This window comes from Patiria miniata, unplaced genomic scaffold (genome assembly GCF_015706575.1).
Source record: "Patiria miniata isolate m_02_andy unplaced genomic scaffold, ASM1570657v1 HiC_scaffold_11, whole genome shotgun sequence".
Lineage (NCBI taxonomy): Eukaryota > Metazoa > Echinodermata > Asteroidea > Valvatida > Asterinidae > Patiria > Patiria miniata.
Genome location: NW_024037049.1, coordinates 7,424,812 through 7,438,322, shown reverse-complemented (window position 1 = coordinate 7,438,322; position 13,511 = coordinate 7,424,812). Strand labels below are relative to the sequence as shown.

At 43.2% G+C, this 13,511-nt stretch overlaps 1 protein-coding gene across 3 annotated transcripts in view; it reads right to left on the bottom strand.

Annotated features, from left to right (window-relative positions):
* The window catches only part of LOC119743444 (clathrin heavy chain linker domain-containing protein 1-like), a 66,161-nt gene that overhangs the window by 34,084 nt on the left and 18,566 nt on the right, over positions 1 to 13,511 (bottom strand). For all 3 annotated transcript variants that reach the window (XM_038219865.1, XM_038219857.1, XM_038219849.1), the window contains exons 3-4: positions 13,061 to 13,262; positions 8,858 to 8,985 (exon numbers count right to left, since the gene is read on the bottom strand). In XM_038219865.1, the coding sequence (XP_038075793.1) occupies positions 8,858 to 8,985; positions 13,061 to 13,262 (330 nt within the window). The remainder of the gene's footprint in view (positions 1 to 8,857; positions 8,986 to 13,060; positions 13,263 to 13,511) is intronic.

Here is a 13,511-nt window from a genome sequence, read left to right as displayed (position 1 = left end):
CTACTTTCATCACAAATTTCCAGTTACCAAAGCAGTATAGGGGTTAAATGTTAACTTTTCCATTACATGGAGCATATATAACGTACATCGGAGGGCGCAAAAGAGCATCGACTTTAATAACCATGACAACAGAACATTTTAACAGGATGAATTGAAAGTTTACAGATGTACGACAGATATTCGGAGTCCTGTCATTAGAGGTATCAACTTTTGCTTAAGATAATGGGTAATTATCCGAAAGCACAGGTAGCAGGAGCTGGCGAATTAAAAATATATATATATATATATATATATATATATATATATATAGTTCTTTGTACATATCAGTTTTCCAGAAAACTGATATGTACAATGTGCTATATAATTTTTTTTTTTTAATTTGCCAGCTCCTGCTACCTGTGCTTTCGCATAATTACCCATTATCTTAAGCAAAAGTTGATACCGTTGGGCAAGGAGGTCATTGGGAAATTAGAACCACAGAATTAATAAGGGATACCTTGAACACAACAAAGTCTTTCCAAACAAACAGTAAGACAACATGTGCAAAATGATGGTTTGAGGGCAGATAGTTGATATAAGCTCTTTGGGTATATAGTGTGAAAGTCTGGCAAGTCACATTCACTTTTTGTCTAGTCAGTTATATACACATTTTAGGTCCATTACATGGTGCACTGATGTGCACTGTTCTGGTAAAATCTTGCAAGGTTTTTGAGGTTAACTAACATGTTCTATTGGAAGTGAACTAAACCTCGTTCATATTAACAAAAACATTGGTTGAGTTACCCGTCAATTATCTCGGCAGAACACTGCTGTGTGTGCGTTGCTGGCTAGGACAATGTTTATGTGTGCGCACTCCCCTGTTCGACAATTCCATGATTGTTTCATATAGCACATTATGTAGTGGACTAGTGCATGAGTAATCTGTGTATTAGTATACAAAATAACATGGTTTGAGGGTGGACAGTCGATATTCGCTCCCCGAGGTATTGGAAGTTGACAAACTAGTTCCTGAGGCAAAGCCGAGGAAACTAGTTTGTCAACTTCCAATACCAAGGGGAGCTAATATCAATGACCAATCGAAATAAACCATGTTATATTTGTTTTACTATACCTTATACATTTTTTTGTTGCAGGATGCATCTAAAACAAAATCTTTGAAGAAACTTGTCCAGCTCACCTAAAGAACCTTATTTCTCAACTTCACTAGTTCGGTTCGTTTGCAACACAGCAACTACAGTCTAAAAACAGTAGTTTGTGGACAACTGTCTTTTGTACAGAATGCATCTTTATCATCCATAACTATTCTCCAGTTGATTTCACGAAAAAGTGCATAGCTTGCGCCATGTGTAAGACTTACGCAACAAATTTGTTGCGCAGCTGTGCAATAAACTTACGATCGATTTCACAAAAACTTGGCGTAGCTGCACAACGTTTTGAATAATTTAAACATCTTGGACAAGGATAAAAACAGCATTTACGACGGCTGTTTGTGTGTGAATTTGTTCTTTCGCAAAACAGTAGTTGGATCACCTCAGGCTGTCATTTTGAAAACGAATTTGTCTGACTTTTCTTTCGTTCAGCAACTCTCAAAATCATGTTACAAGTAAAATAGAATTTCATTTACTTCAAACATAAACTTGTGAGTGTCTTGTATCAACCTTGTTAAGTTGTGCAATAACGGGCTCTACAAGAGTGCCGATTTGCTGGTAAAATATGTCATTTTCAGTCGCTACGCCACAACTTACACCACCTAAAATAATTGCGCAAGTTACGCCATATTTTGTGAAATGTGTCATAAGTAAACTGTTGCGCAGCATGAAATGTTGTGCAACTTACGCAATAAATTGTTGCGCAAGTGGAGTTGCGCCATTGCGTAAGGTTTCGTGAAATCGGCTGCAGTCTGTCATCATTGAACTTGGGAAAATTAGCATTTACGTGTACCGTGCAGCCATCTCTTTGTGTGTAGCTCACTTTGGCAATTTTCGTGCGTGCGTACTATACCCATGCAACAGTTCCACGAAAGTGCATGTGTAGGAGACTGTTGCATGGGTAACCTGTGTTACATTATACTATGCATGCGTATTTACCCTGTGCGCAAATCCTAGTGCGCGCTTGGTAAACAGCAAAAATAACATCTGGCACGTGATGGTGAATTGACCAACGAGAATTCGGTTCTCAATCATGAATATTATACAAATATAACATGGTTTGAGGGTGGACAGTCGATATTTGCTCACGAGATATTGGAAGTTGACTAACTAGTTCCTGAGGCGAAGCCGAGGGAACTAGTTTGTCTATGTTATATTAGTTTTACTATTCCTCATTCAGTTGGCAATTTTTTTTTTATACATGCACCTAAAACAAATTTTTTGGAGAAACCTGTACAGCTCACCAAAAGAATATTGTTGCTCAACTTCACTAGTTAGGTTCGTTTGCAATACAGTAACTACAGCTGTAAATTCCCCCCCCCCCCACAGAAGTGTGGTTGGGGTCTACGAACGAATACTTACCTGTAGAGCAATACTACTTATGCATATTCCCCCTACCGGCAGGTATTTTCCGCTAAGAGTTATATACAATAGCGCCCTCCGGCGCCCTACCCATAATACCCCGCGGCATGCGTGCCTCGTGAGCGTCCTCTTTTCTCGAGCGCTAAGTCGGAATACAACAAAGTACCCAAGGCATCGAGAAGAGTGGGGTAGGGGGGAGGGATGCTCTACAGGTAAGTATTCATTCGTAGACCCCAACCACACTTCTGTGGGGGGGGGGGGGGAGTCTACTTCACTCTACTTACTTGTAGAGCAATACTACTTATGCATAGACTAGCACCGTCAAGGAGGTGGGTCATGCGAGATGCTATTGTGCTTTCACAGGGGCACGTAACAATACGTGTAAACCCTGGATGGGCCCGTCGCTCCACATGTGGGTGGACAAGGCAGCCCAAAAAGGTCGGCATGATAAAGACATTAGTCATAATGGTAGCCTCAACATGCCAACAGAGATGTGATCCCCGATTTTGGGAATCACATGTAATGAATTACAGCCCACCGATACCTACACATAAGAGTTCGGTGGGTCACACAAAATAAAAATTATCATGAAAAGCAAAACATCATAACATGGTACATATAGACACTATAATATGCACATGTACATGTACAGAGCTCAATAAAGAATCAGAGTTAGGAGACACCAATGCTGGGGAGGTCTCCGGTCTGAAAATGTCTTGAGAACATGGTGGGGCTCAGTCAGTCGCCCTCAACACTGTTCTCCCATGCTCTGCCTTTCATTTTGTGCATGCGGACCAATCACACGGATTCTGCCGTTGATATGCCCGTGGTTTCATGGATGACCGTAGCCAACCTTCAGGCAATCTTGTCATGAAAGCCTGCAGGTATGGTGGGGTCACCATGATAAATACATGTCATGAAAGGCCTGCCTGTATGGCAGGGTCGTCATGACAAAAAACATGTCACGAGAAGCCTGCTTGTATGGCAGGGTTGTCATGACAAATACGCGTCGCGAGAAGCCTGTTGGTATGGCAGGGTTGTCGTGACAAATACATTTGTAACTGCAAGTGACCGGTTCAAAGCGTCCCAGTGCAGCTAATGTACGACGTTAAAAGTCATGATTGGCACCAAATATTCTCCGTCTGGACAAGAATGATTTGATGCCCGGAACAAAGACGTCCGGAGGCACAGAGGGCTCCGACAGTCCTTAGTATAAATCCCTCCTTAGGGAGCAGACATCAAGTCATGATCAGCACCAAAATTCGCTGTCTGAAACGGACAAGAATCATTTGATGCCCAGAACAAAGACGACTTCGACCGTCTTAGCTCAAAAAAACTTCCGTAGGGATCAGACGCCAAAGTCATGAGCGGCACCAACATTTTTCATCTGGAATGTACAATGATTTGATGCCTAGAACAAAGATGTCCGGAGCATTACAGCATCCAGTACATCAGGAGAAATTCCTGCGGAGCTGGGTGAAGGAAACCCAAGCTGTGCTGGAACAGAATATTGTTCTGCTTGGAAGAACATTTGTACCTTCAACTGGTGAACCAAGGGAATGGTTATAGCCCTGGAAAACCAATCAATGGGGTCAACATGGAGTTAAGAAGAGGACCTCGTCGTCCTTCTGCTCCAGTTGATTAAGTACCCGAGGGATAAGAGGAAGACGACAGGAAGGTGTATATAAGTAGCCTGTCCGCCTTCCTCACCATCGTATTCGTGTGCCATGTGTAGGGGTCAGGAATCCTCATTCATTAGCCTGGAAATCTGTGACTAGTTCATGAAACAAGTCAGATTGACATGTGGTTAGTTGTCCTTGCTTGGGAGGAGGACCGTTGAAAGCAAGAAGCTATGAGGAAAAAACCCCAATGGGGTATTTCTCAAGTGAGTGTACACAGGTGTGCAGGCTGCCTGCCCACCTGGTCGTCGATGTAAACTACAACTGTGTCAAAGTCACATTTAACCAGGATCATCTGGCACAACACCGAATATAGAAGTAATATCGCAGTTTCTCCGAGACTGCCAGCATCTCAAGTATGTTAATGGAACTTGAATGATGCTCACACAGGGCCTCACCAATCCGCCACTAGATGCGTGTGGTGGGAAGTTAACTGGCAGGGTAACATGTCCGCCATGACAGTTAATGAATTAGGCTGCAATCTGTGAGAGGCCCACCCTTGTGAGGTTGGCAACGCCGAACCACAGGAGGTACTGCACAAGTCAGGTCATGGCCTGCACTGAATGCAGTGAGGACTGGGCCGATACAAGCAAATAGGTGAATGCCACCAATCTTTGTTTCCACGGCGCAGTCATATCGCCTTTACTATCTGAGCAGAGGCCAGGAGTGAGGCGGAAAAAAGGCTGGATGGAGACCCCATGAAGTTGCAGCGAGAATCTTGGTTTGAAAACCGCGAAATTTTCAGTGCTCTGGCCTGAAAATGAGTTGCAGTTGTGTACCCTTCAGGCCAGGGCTCATTTGCTATGCTGATGTGTTAGACAGTCGACTAAATCTTATCAACATCTTTCCAAGGGAAATACAAGACGGGCGCAACACTGTGCTGGCCCGATGGTATTGATGTCAGCCTCAAAGTCTCTCTGACGAGCTCCTACGAGACAGATGGGTGGAGGTCGTCATGAGTCAGGTAGGTCACTTATGGAAATCATCAAAACAACTGAAGCCGAATCGAAATCGCTGTTACATTATCCTATGTGGCATGGCGTACAGAAAATGTTGCTAGCATAGCCACACAAAATCATCTGGGCAAACTTCAAGAGGTATGCAGTTGAGAAAACAAACAACTGTTTGTTCTTCACCTGCGCTGGCCCACATGTAGTTGACATCGACCAATATGGATGTAAACATCGATATCCACAGCAAAAGAAAAGATCTTTGTCCGTTAAAAACTTAAAAGGTGGGACTCGAATCTTTGGCGGGCGCCCTTTGACGGGAGAAACAGTTCATCAATCATGTTACCCCGGCGGGCCAAGATTGCTAGGGTCTGCACTCGAGTAAAATTATAGAGTACCGAGTGCAGACCGTGAAATTGATAAAGAAAATAGCGGTCAACACGTCCGCTAAGACTGTCGAGTCAAGATTAAAACATTAAACCTAATGTACTTCATGAGGGTAAAGAGGGAGGCTGAACGCGTATCGCCGAGCCCACTTTAATTCTACTGCAAAGTGTATTCAAGCTTCTGCGAGTATTATTTACGAAGAGCCGCTTGAATAATGGGGTCCCTCTACTGCTGACAGCTTGTGCTTAGCTGCATTGAAGAGGGAAGATGTGACAAAAAAATACAGAATTTCGCTAACGGAAAACGGTAATGATCACATTATTGCTTGAAGAGCAGCAGGCAGTTTGAACACAGGCACAATCTTTCGAATGTGGTCCACAACATGCCTGCAAGAGTCGAATAGACCCCGTAAACGAGAACCGTAAAACATATCTGGAGGGACGAGTTGCACACGGCCACAGTCAGTTGTCGAACAACTCCCTCGGAGACAATGGACAGTGTACATACACAAGTAATGCACACATGTACAATGTACATGAAAAATGTAGCGATCTCAGTACAGCAAGAAACACCGCCACACGGCTAAGCACTGCGCGGCGTGTCCCATTGTCCTTGAGTCACCCAACCCTGATTAATGTAGAGGGCTACAGAGTTCACGGCTCGCAACTGAACTAAGACGGACGTTTCATTAACGTGCACGCCTGACAATACATGTACATGTATAAAACGTATATGACCGATAATAAAGCTGAGAACAATTGCAAGGCTTGTAATGAGTGGGCCGAAAAACCGAGTCCTCATCCCGGTAGCGTATGCTGCGGTGGGATCGGTGCAATAAACTCGCCCGGATTAGAAAAAAATAATGAAGCTGTTCCCGCCTGGGAAATGGACACCACTTTGTCCGTTGTCGATGTGTTTCACATTTGATCCAACAGAGGTCATTGTTAGATGTGGAGCCCGTCCTGCGCTTGATTTGAAAAAAAAAATTATCGGGCGGAGGGGGCTCATCGGCGGAGGGTAATTTAAGTACCCGTGTAATGTCCCTCTGCAGCAAACGGAATTTCGTTTCCGCGATGTACAGCCATTGTAACCGGTCTGATTCTTCGTCATCATCGGATGAATCAGCCGAATGCGAAGGCCAAAATGACCCCGATGACTGAGAGCCGTCTGGAGGGGCTAGTTGTACAGAACCACGCGGTGGTGGCTGGGCAACACCCTCGGAGATAATAGACATACATCGTGCATAATACTATGCAGATGGTGAAGTCCCGTTCGCCGTAGGCCGGGCTTCCGGTATAGCGCGCAACCATGTGTGGTATACATGAACGTGTACATGTATGAACATGTGTTTTTTCATTTTTGTACATGTACATGTACCTCATTGTGCTTGGCCACGCAATCGTGACCAATGAGTGACGACTATGAAGCATTCACTGCAGATAAAGACTCCAGGAGCAAGGCTAACTGTGTGCGGTATGTCCCTTTGTTCACGGAGACTGTAAGGCTAGACCAACAACCGAGGGTTGTGGGGCGTGGCTCGCCACTCCAGGGGGGCCACCATTAGGGCCCGTCTGGCGTCCTGCAGACATAGCCGATAGTGTAAGTAAAATCGACTGAAATGACTGTAGGAAAACAGACCTCGAGATCGAGTCCTCACGTCAGGAGCGTTTGCCCCGGTGGGACCGGTCAGAGGAACCTTCAGAATCTGAAGAAGAACGGCGTAATCGGCGATCAGTTTTCTTCTTCTTGCTATTCCTCTTTGAAGAACGGCCCCAGGATGTGTTTGACTACAAGTCAGAAGACACCTGGGGCACCGGGACCCCCGAACAACGGAAAAAATCCGATTATGAGAGTCGTTCCTCTGAGCGAGATAGCACGGGGCCATCGGTCCGGGATCCCCCCGGTCGACCGGCTCCGCATCGCTCATAATGTACCCGGCCGACAGCGCCTCAGGCCCCGTGGGCTGAGTGAGCGCTGGACGGACCGGTAGCCTGTTTAATAGCCCATCCCGACAACCAGTGGTGTTCGGCACTGTGTCGGGAGGACACGGGTGACTAGAGCCCACCGAAGTGTGACGGCTAGTCCCCTCGGGCTGCCCCGTGATCGGGGGAGGGCCAGGTGACACAGCGGTGCTCGTTGCCGAGCCACGCTTGCCCTGACGGCCCTTCTTAGGCTTTGCTCCGGCACAGGAGATATGTTTTGGAGGAACCTTGCCGGAGTGTGCCTTTAGTTTGGGTGTTCTGCCTGAGTTGACCGGAGAAGGTGACCGAGGTCCCCTTAACTGATCGGCGGAACTGCCAACTCCCCCAGCCGACTGTGGCTGAGGGTGCCGGACGAGAGACTGCTGCCGCGGTAATGTCGTAGCGTTAACGGCAGAGTCCCCCGAGAACTCGGTCCGTCCCGTGGGAGAGGAATTCCCCCCGGTTTGTGACAGATCGGTTCTCCCCAAACGCTGCAAAATAATCAAATAAATACAACCAAGAAGATGATGAGAAACTCTACAAACTGTTGTTTTATTAACTCTTTTATTATAAACTTCTCTTAAGCGCAAAAAAGGGTAGTAAATGACGAGGAAAACAGCGAGCTATTTTACACACGTCCTACCCGACCTGCCGCTAAGAGAAAAGAGGACGCTCACGAGGCACGCATGCCGCGGGGTATTATGGGTAGGGCGCCGGAGGGCGCTATTGTATATAACTCTTAGCGGAAAATACCTGCCGGTAGGGGGAATATGCATAAGTAGTATTGCTCTACAGGTAAGTAGAGTGTAGTAGACACAGTTGTTTGAGTTCAACTTTCTTTTGTACAGGAGTCAATGTTATTGTCCATAAATTTCTCCAGTACGGCATCATTGAGTTCGGGAAAAATTACACGAACTGTGAAATCATGCATCTCTCTTGGGCGATGCGTAGTAGACTGTCGCACGGGCAGTCTACTACGTGAATCCTTGCACGCGCATTTGGTGAACAGCAAGAATAATACCTGGCACATGATGGCGAATTGACCAATAAGACTTCGGCTCTCGATCATGAATATGTATGAGGTATAGTAAAGTAATCTACTACACAAGCTAATTTACCCTGTGCCTATGAATCCTCAAAGGCATGGTCGGTAAAAAAAAAAACTAGCAGCTGACATAGACCAGTAAAAATTTGGCTCTCCATTATGAATATGTATGAGGTATAAGTAGGCCCTAATAGATGTTACGGTATAATAACGACTAGGTTTCCTACATGTAGCTTGACATACACTGTAGTTATTTTATGATTAAATAAAAATAGAAGACTTTCCAATTCTTGAGCAAAACTCTTTTTAATAATCTTATACTCACTTCTGGAGCTCATCATTGAGTTTGAACGAGTAAGTGCACGAATTACTGCCTCTGCTTGTGTTGGTCCTAAGAGAGGATCCTTTTCGAACACTCGGAGAGCATCATATGCAATGCGTAATTTTCGGCACCTTCAGAAAGAACAGGAAAAGTTGTGTTATACAAACACAAATGCCCCGTCACAGTGACTGTTCGCATAAGAGGACAACACCCTTTGAACATAAGGTTTCCTTGGAGCTATCTGGGCCAAAATGAATCCCCCAAATCAAAGGTGATTTGTGAGTCCATGACGGGACAATACTTACCTGCTAAACTTTACAAGTGCATATTTCTCTAGCCTAAGGTTCCCAATCGCTAGCTTTTTAAACCACAGTAAATAGTGCCCTCAGTACCCGCATCAGTCTAGTACTCTCATCCTCTTTATCCCTAGGCAAGTACTCACAAATCACCTTTGATTTGGGGGGAGTCCACTTCTGGAACTTTCTTACCTGTTAAACCTTACATTTGCATAGATAAGCACCCGCTGTAGCAGGAGGGCTAAGAAAAGGTAGCCTTAAGTATTACTATTATTAGCACTGTCTGGATTAGATTGGAATGTCCCCTCATGTCTTCACCAAAATTGAAAGGTAGACATTGCCAAAGTATGTGGAAATGGAGTGCCAGTCGACTAGATGCTAGAGGCAGTTAATCTGTCCTGACAGTTAGTTGGGATGAGATGCCATGGCAGCCGAGAGGGCTACTTGTCCCGTTTAGCCTTCTGAACATAAAATGTCCTTCAGGTAGCAACAGACACAGGTTGATGGCATTTTCCAAGCAGCCACCTGTAAAACGTTTGGCAGGGGCCATATTCACAAAACTCAAATTTAAGTCACAAATCTAAGCACCCTGCTAACTTAAAGGGAATGTACATCATTGGCTTTTGCTGTAATTTTCAGAAATGAACTATTTGAGGGATTAATATAAGAGATAAAATATTGTTACACTGACATGTTTGAAGTTTTGTGTTCGAAAATACTGGAATCACCAAGAAAACAAAAATCCTTCAAGTAGTCTGGTTCCCTGACTCCACTAAAGATGAAATGGATCAATTTATAGATGCCGGAAAATTGTAAGGTAAGGGAACCAGTGTAGCTGGCCTGCACCCGTTCATGAACATTTAACCAATAGTAAACAAAACTTGGACTAAAAAATTGGTAAATTTGGAGCAGTTGTTGAAAAATTGTTGGGTTTTTCCAACGGTGGTCGGCTGACCACCGTTGGAAATTTGTACAATTTACCACTTTTCTTAAAAATGACTTCACACCAGGTGCCATAATTTTACAGGATGCTTTGGACTGCCATTTACCAACATCCTAGTAAGGTATTTCATAAAAATGTGGTAGTTTTGTTTTTCGATGTTTGCAAATGTTGTATATTCTCTTTAAGCTTAATTGGGATATTCACGAAAGATCTAAGCACCCCACTTATCTTAGTGCTCAACTTAACTTAAGTGTTCAAAGCAATCACTCTTGCTCATGCGCAAAACATTTAAGACATAAACGTTGCTATGCAGCAGCAGTTCAATCAGTGTGTGCATGTTTCCTTAACATAATCATGCGACGCAGTTTCCTAGCTGAAGTTTAGTGCATGGAAAATGTCTGCGTCACGCACGTGCACGTGTACGTCCAACGAGTTAGTCATGTACAGGGTTCTCCCCTGGATTTTTTCAAAACTGTGGGGGAAGTTTTGTTGTGATTCACCAACCTGTGAAGCCACGGCGTGGTAGGTCAAAAAAATTATTTCGCCAATTTTTTGGGCTGCTGATTGAATCATGGAGAAATAAAAACACATGATGGAATGGAGCATATTGAACAAGGAATCATGTAGTTTTGTGCCTGGATTATTTTCCTTTGTACCACGAAAATTATCAAGACTGACCATCAAAAGTGATTAAAACTTGCCTCACCTAATTAAAAATATATTTGAGGTGGTTGATTCCACTATATGCTTAACGTACATGTACATCACGGCCCCTCGCGCCATCAACATTCAGTCTGGCCGGCCGTACATCGCGCCTTGCACACGGCGCAGTTATCAGTGTGCATTACTGCACTGTGTACGGCCCATCCCACGTGGCCGAAAATTTTGCACTACTGCTTCTAAGAAGCACGCTACGATGTTTCGCCACAAGTTCGAGCTTTGCAATCTCGTCATTTTAATGGAAAATGCATGCACATAAAAATAAGATCACGTTCTGTGAATTAATTTGCAGAAATTCTCTTTCTCCATCGATGTTTGTTTGGTGTTTTTAGGATCCAACTTCAGCCAACATCATCATCATGTACATGTGCATGCACGCACGAGGCAGTAGTCGCTGGTTCCAGTCCTTCATCTTAGCATTGATACTGTTGCACGCGATGGGAACCAGTGTACCATGCTGTATGCGCTAATATATAGCTGGGTCCTGGCGGTAGACGCGAACAACCCGTCATCGTGTGCATTTTGATCACACATGCATCAGAAATACGGGATTTTTGTCCAGATTTTGCATGTCAAGATGAAAAAATGGCGTATGAAACGATTATGTTGTGCATTTTAATGGCTTGTATAATAATTATATTGTGCGTATCGGGGGCTGAAAAATGTGATCGGCATTTTTGTCGGCGTATCGGGCCGCAAGTCCAGCGTATCGGGCCAATACGCACGTTTGTACGTGGGGAGAACCCTGATGTAGTCAGGTGGCATACGGTCGGAATCGGTCCAAAGCACCAAACTTGCCAGATAGATTCTTATAGCCCTAAAGGGAATATTTAGAAGGTGTGACACCTGAAATTGTTTTGGGAAGGGTGCCTAATTTGCATAAAGCGTTAATCCCTGCCATGTAATATATTTGTTCCCATCTTTGGGTAGATGTTTATTTTTCATGCTGTGTAATATATTTGTTCCCATCTTTGGGTAGATATATATTTTTCATTTTTTGAAAAGTATATTTTGGGGATTTTACATACATACCCTTATTCTTAAGTAACATTTTCTAAAGAATATCGGAGACTTGAAGATTATCAGGACATAATAAAGATAAAAAATGGCTACCATTATACCCTAAAGTTGCGCGCATTTCCTTTTCCTCAGATATCATCACATAGTATTGCCAATACTCAGTATTGATGAGCTCCATTGCACGGTTTGACTGCTGCCAGTGGTGGCGCTGCGGAACATCTTTTAACTTGCATAAATTGGATATAAAAGTTCTGAACTTGTTGCACTGTTCAAGTTCTGAACTTGTGGAACAGCTTTTAAGTTGCCTTGCATAAATTGGTAATAAAAGTTCTGAATTGTTGAACTGTTTGAGTTCTACACTTGTGGAACAGTTTTAAATCAAGATGAAATGAATATGGTAGTTCTCAACCTGTTGAACAGTTTGCATAAATTGAATATGATAGCTCTGAACTTGTCGAACTTTTAAACAGTTGTTAACTTGAATAAATTGGCTATTAAAAGTCAACCAATCAGATGACGAGGATTTATTCAGGTGTTATATAAAACAAGTAATGAATGTTTCACGTTCGTGCAATGGAAAGAATAATTTCATTCGGTGACAGATGAAATGTCCCATTCCACTCGGCTTCGCCTCGTGGAATGGAACATTTCATCTGTCACCTCATGAAATCATTCTAACCATTGCACTCACAAACATTCATTATTTGTATAATATTGTTCAACATCCCCTATTGAATGCATAAACAAATTCATGTACACACGGAAGTATAAGGCAAACACAGTACGCCCCTTCAGCAGCTTCGCTGGTGGGGCATAAAAAGCTGTGATCATTACAAATATTTGCCATAGTACAGATGTGTATATTATTTTCCATCATAAGCAGAGAAAGGTAATATATATGAAAAAAAAAATGAAACAGAACACAAAAAAAGCCCACAAAATATGCCATTCATAACCCACTAAGAGGGGGTGGTGGGTGGGGGGGGGGAGGGTGTTCAAACCATACTTTTAATTGGGGCGCTGTTCAAATTCGACGATTATTAACACTTTATCACAGAATAGCAGGGGGAGGGTGGTTTCAATTTTTTCACGAATTTTTATGGGGAAAAAAAGCTGTTTTTTTCCGGTTATTTTGGTGGGAGGGGTCATTTAGATATGATGACATCATCGAATGTTTGTTTACAACTTGAAAAACCAGTTTAGTTGACACAAATATATATGACAAACCTTGCTTTCAGCTGCAAATTTTTCTCTGTGACATGATCTTTTGCTTTGGTCTTAGTAGACAGCTGCATTTTCAATTTATCTTTTTGTTCTCTTGTTGCGTAACAATTCTTTTTAGACTGATGAAGGTCCTTAAATTGCTGGGCAAAGCTGGAACTGAGTTTGTACAGATGTGCAACATCAATCGATTCCCCAATCATTAATCCTGTTGAGAAAGCAAAAACAAAAAATATCATAATTGCATCTTCAGAGAAAAAGATGAGAATCAATTTATTATTGAGATGGTTTCAAACATCATTGTTGATGTCTGAAATAGAATTCAGCCTATTCATGTACATGTCCTATCAGTTTTGAACATGACATAAAATGCAATACAAAAATGCTGAAACAGCCATGTGCTTGTCCATGAACATAAATCTAGTTTTTAATTTCAACTGTTAAATCCAGAGATGAA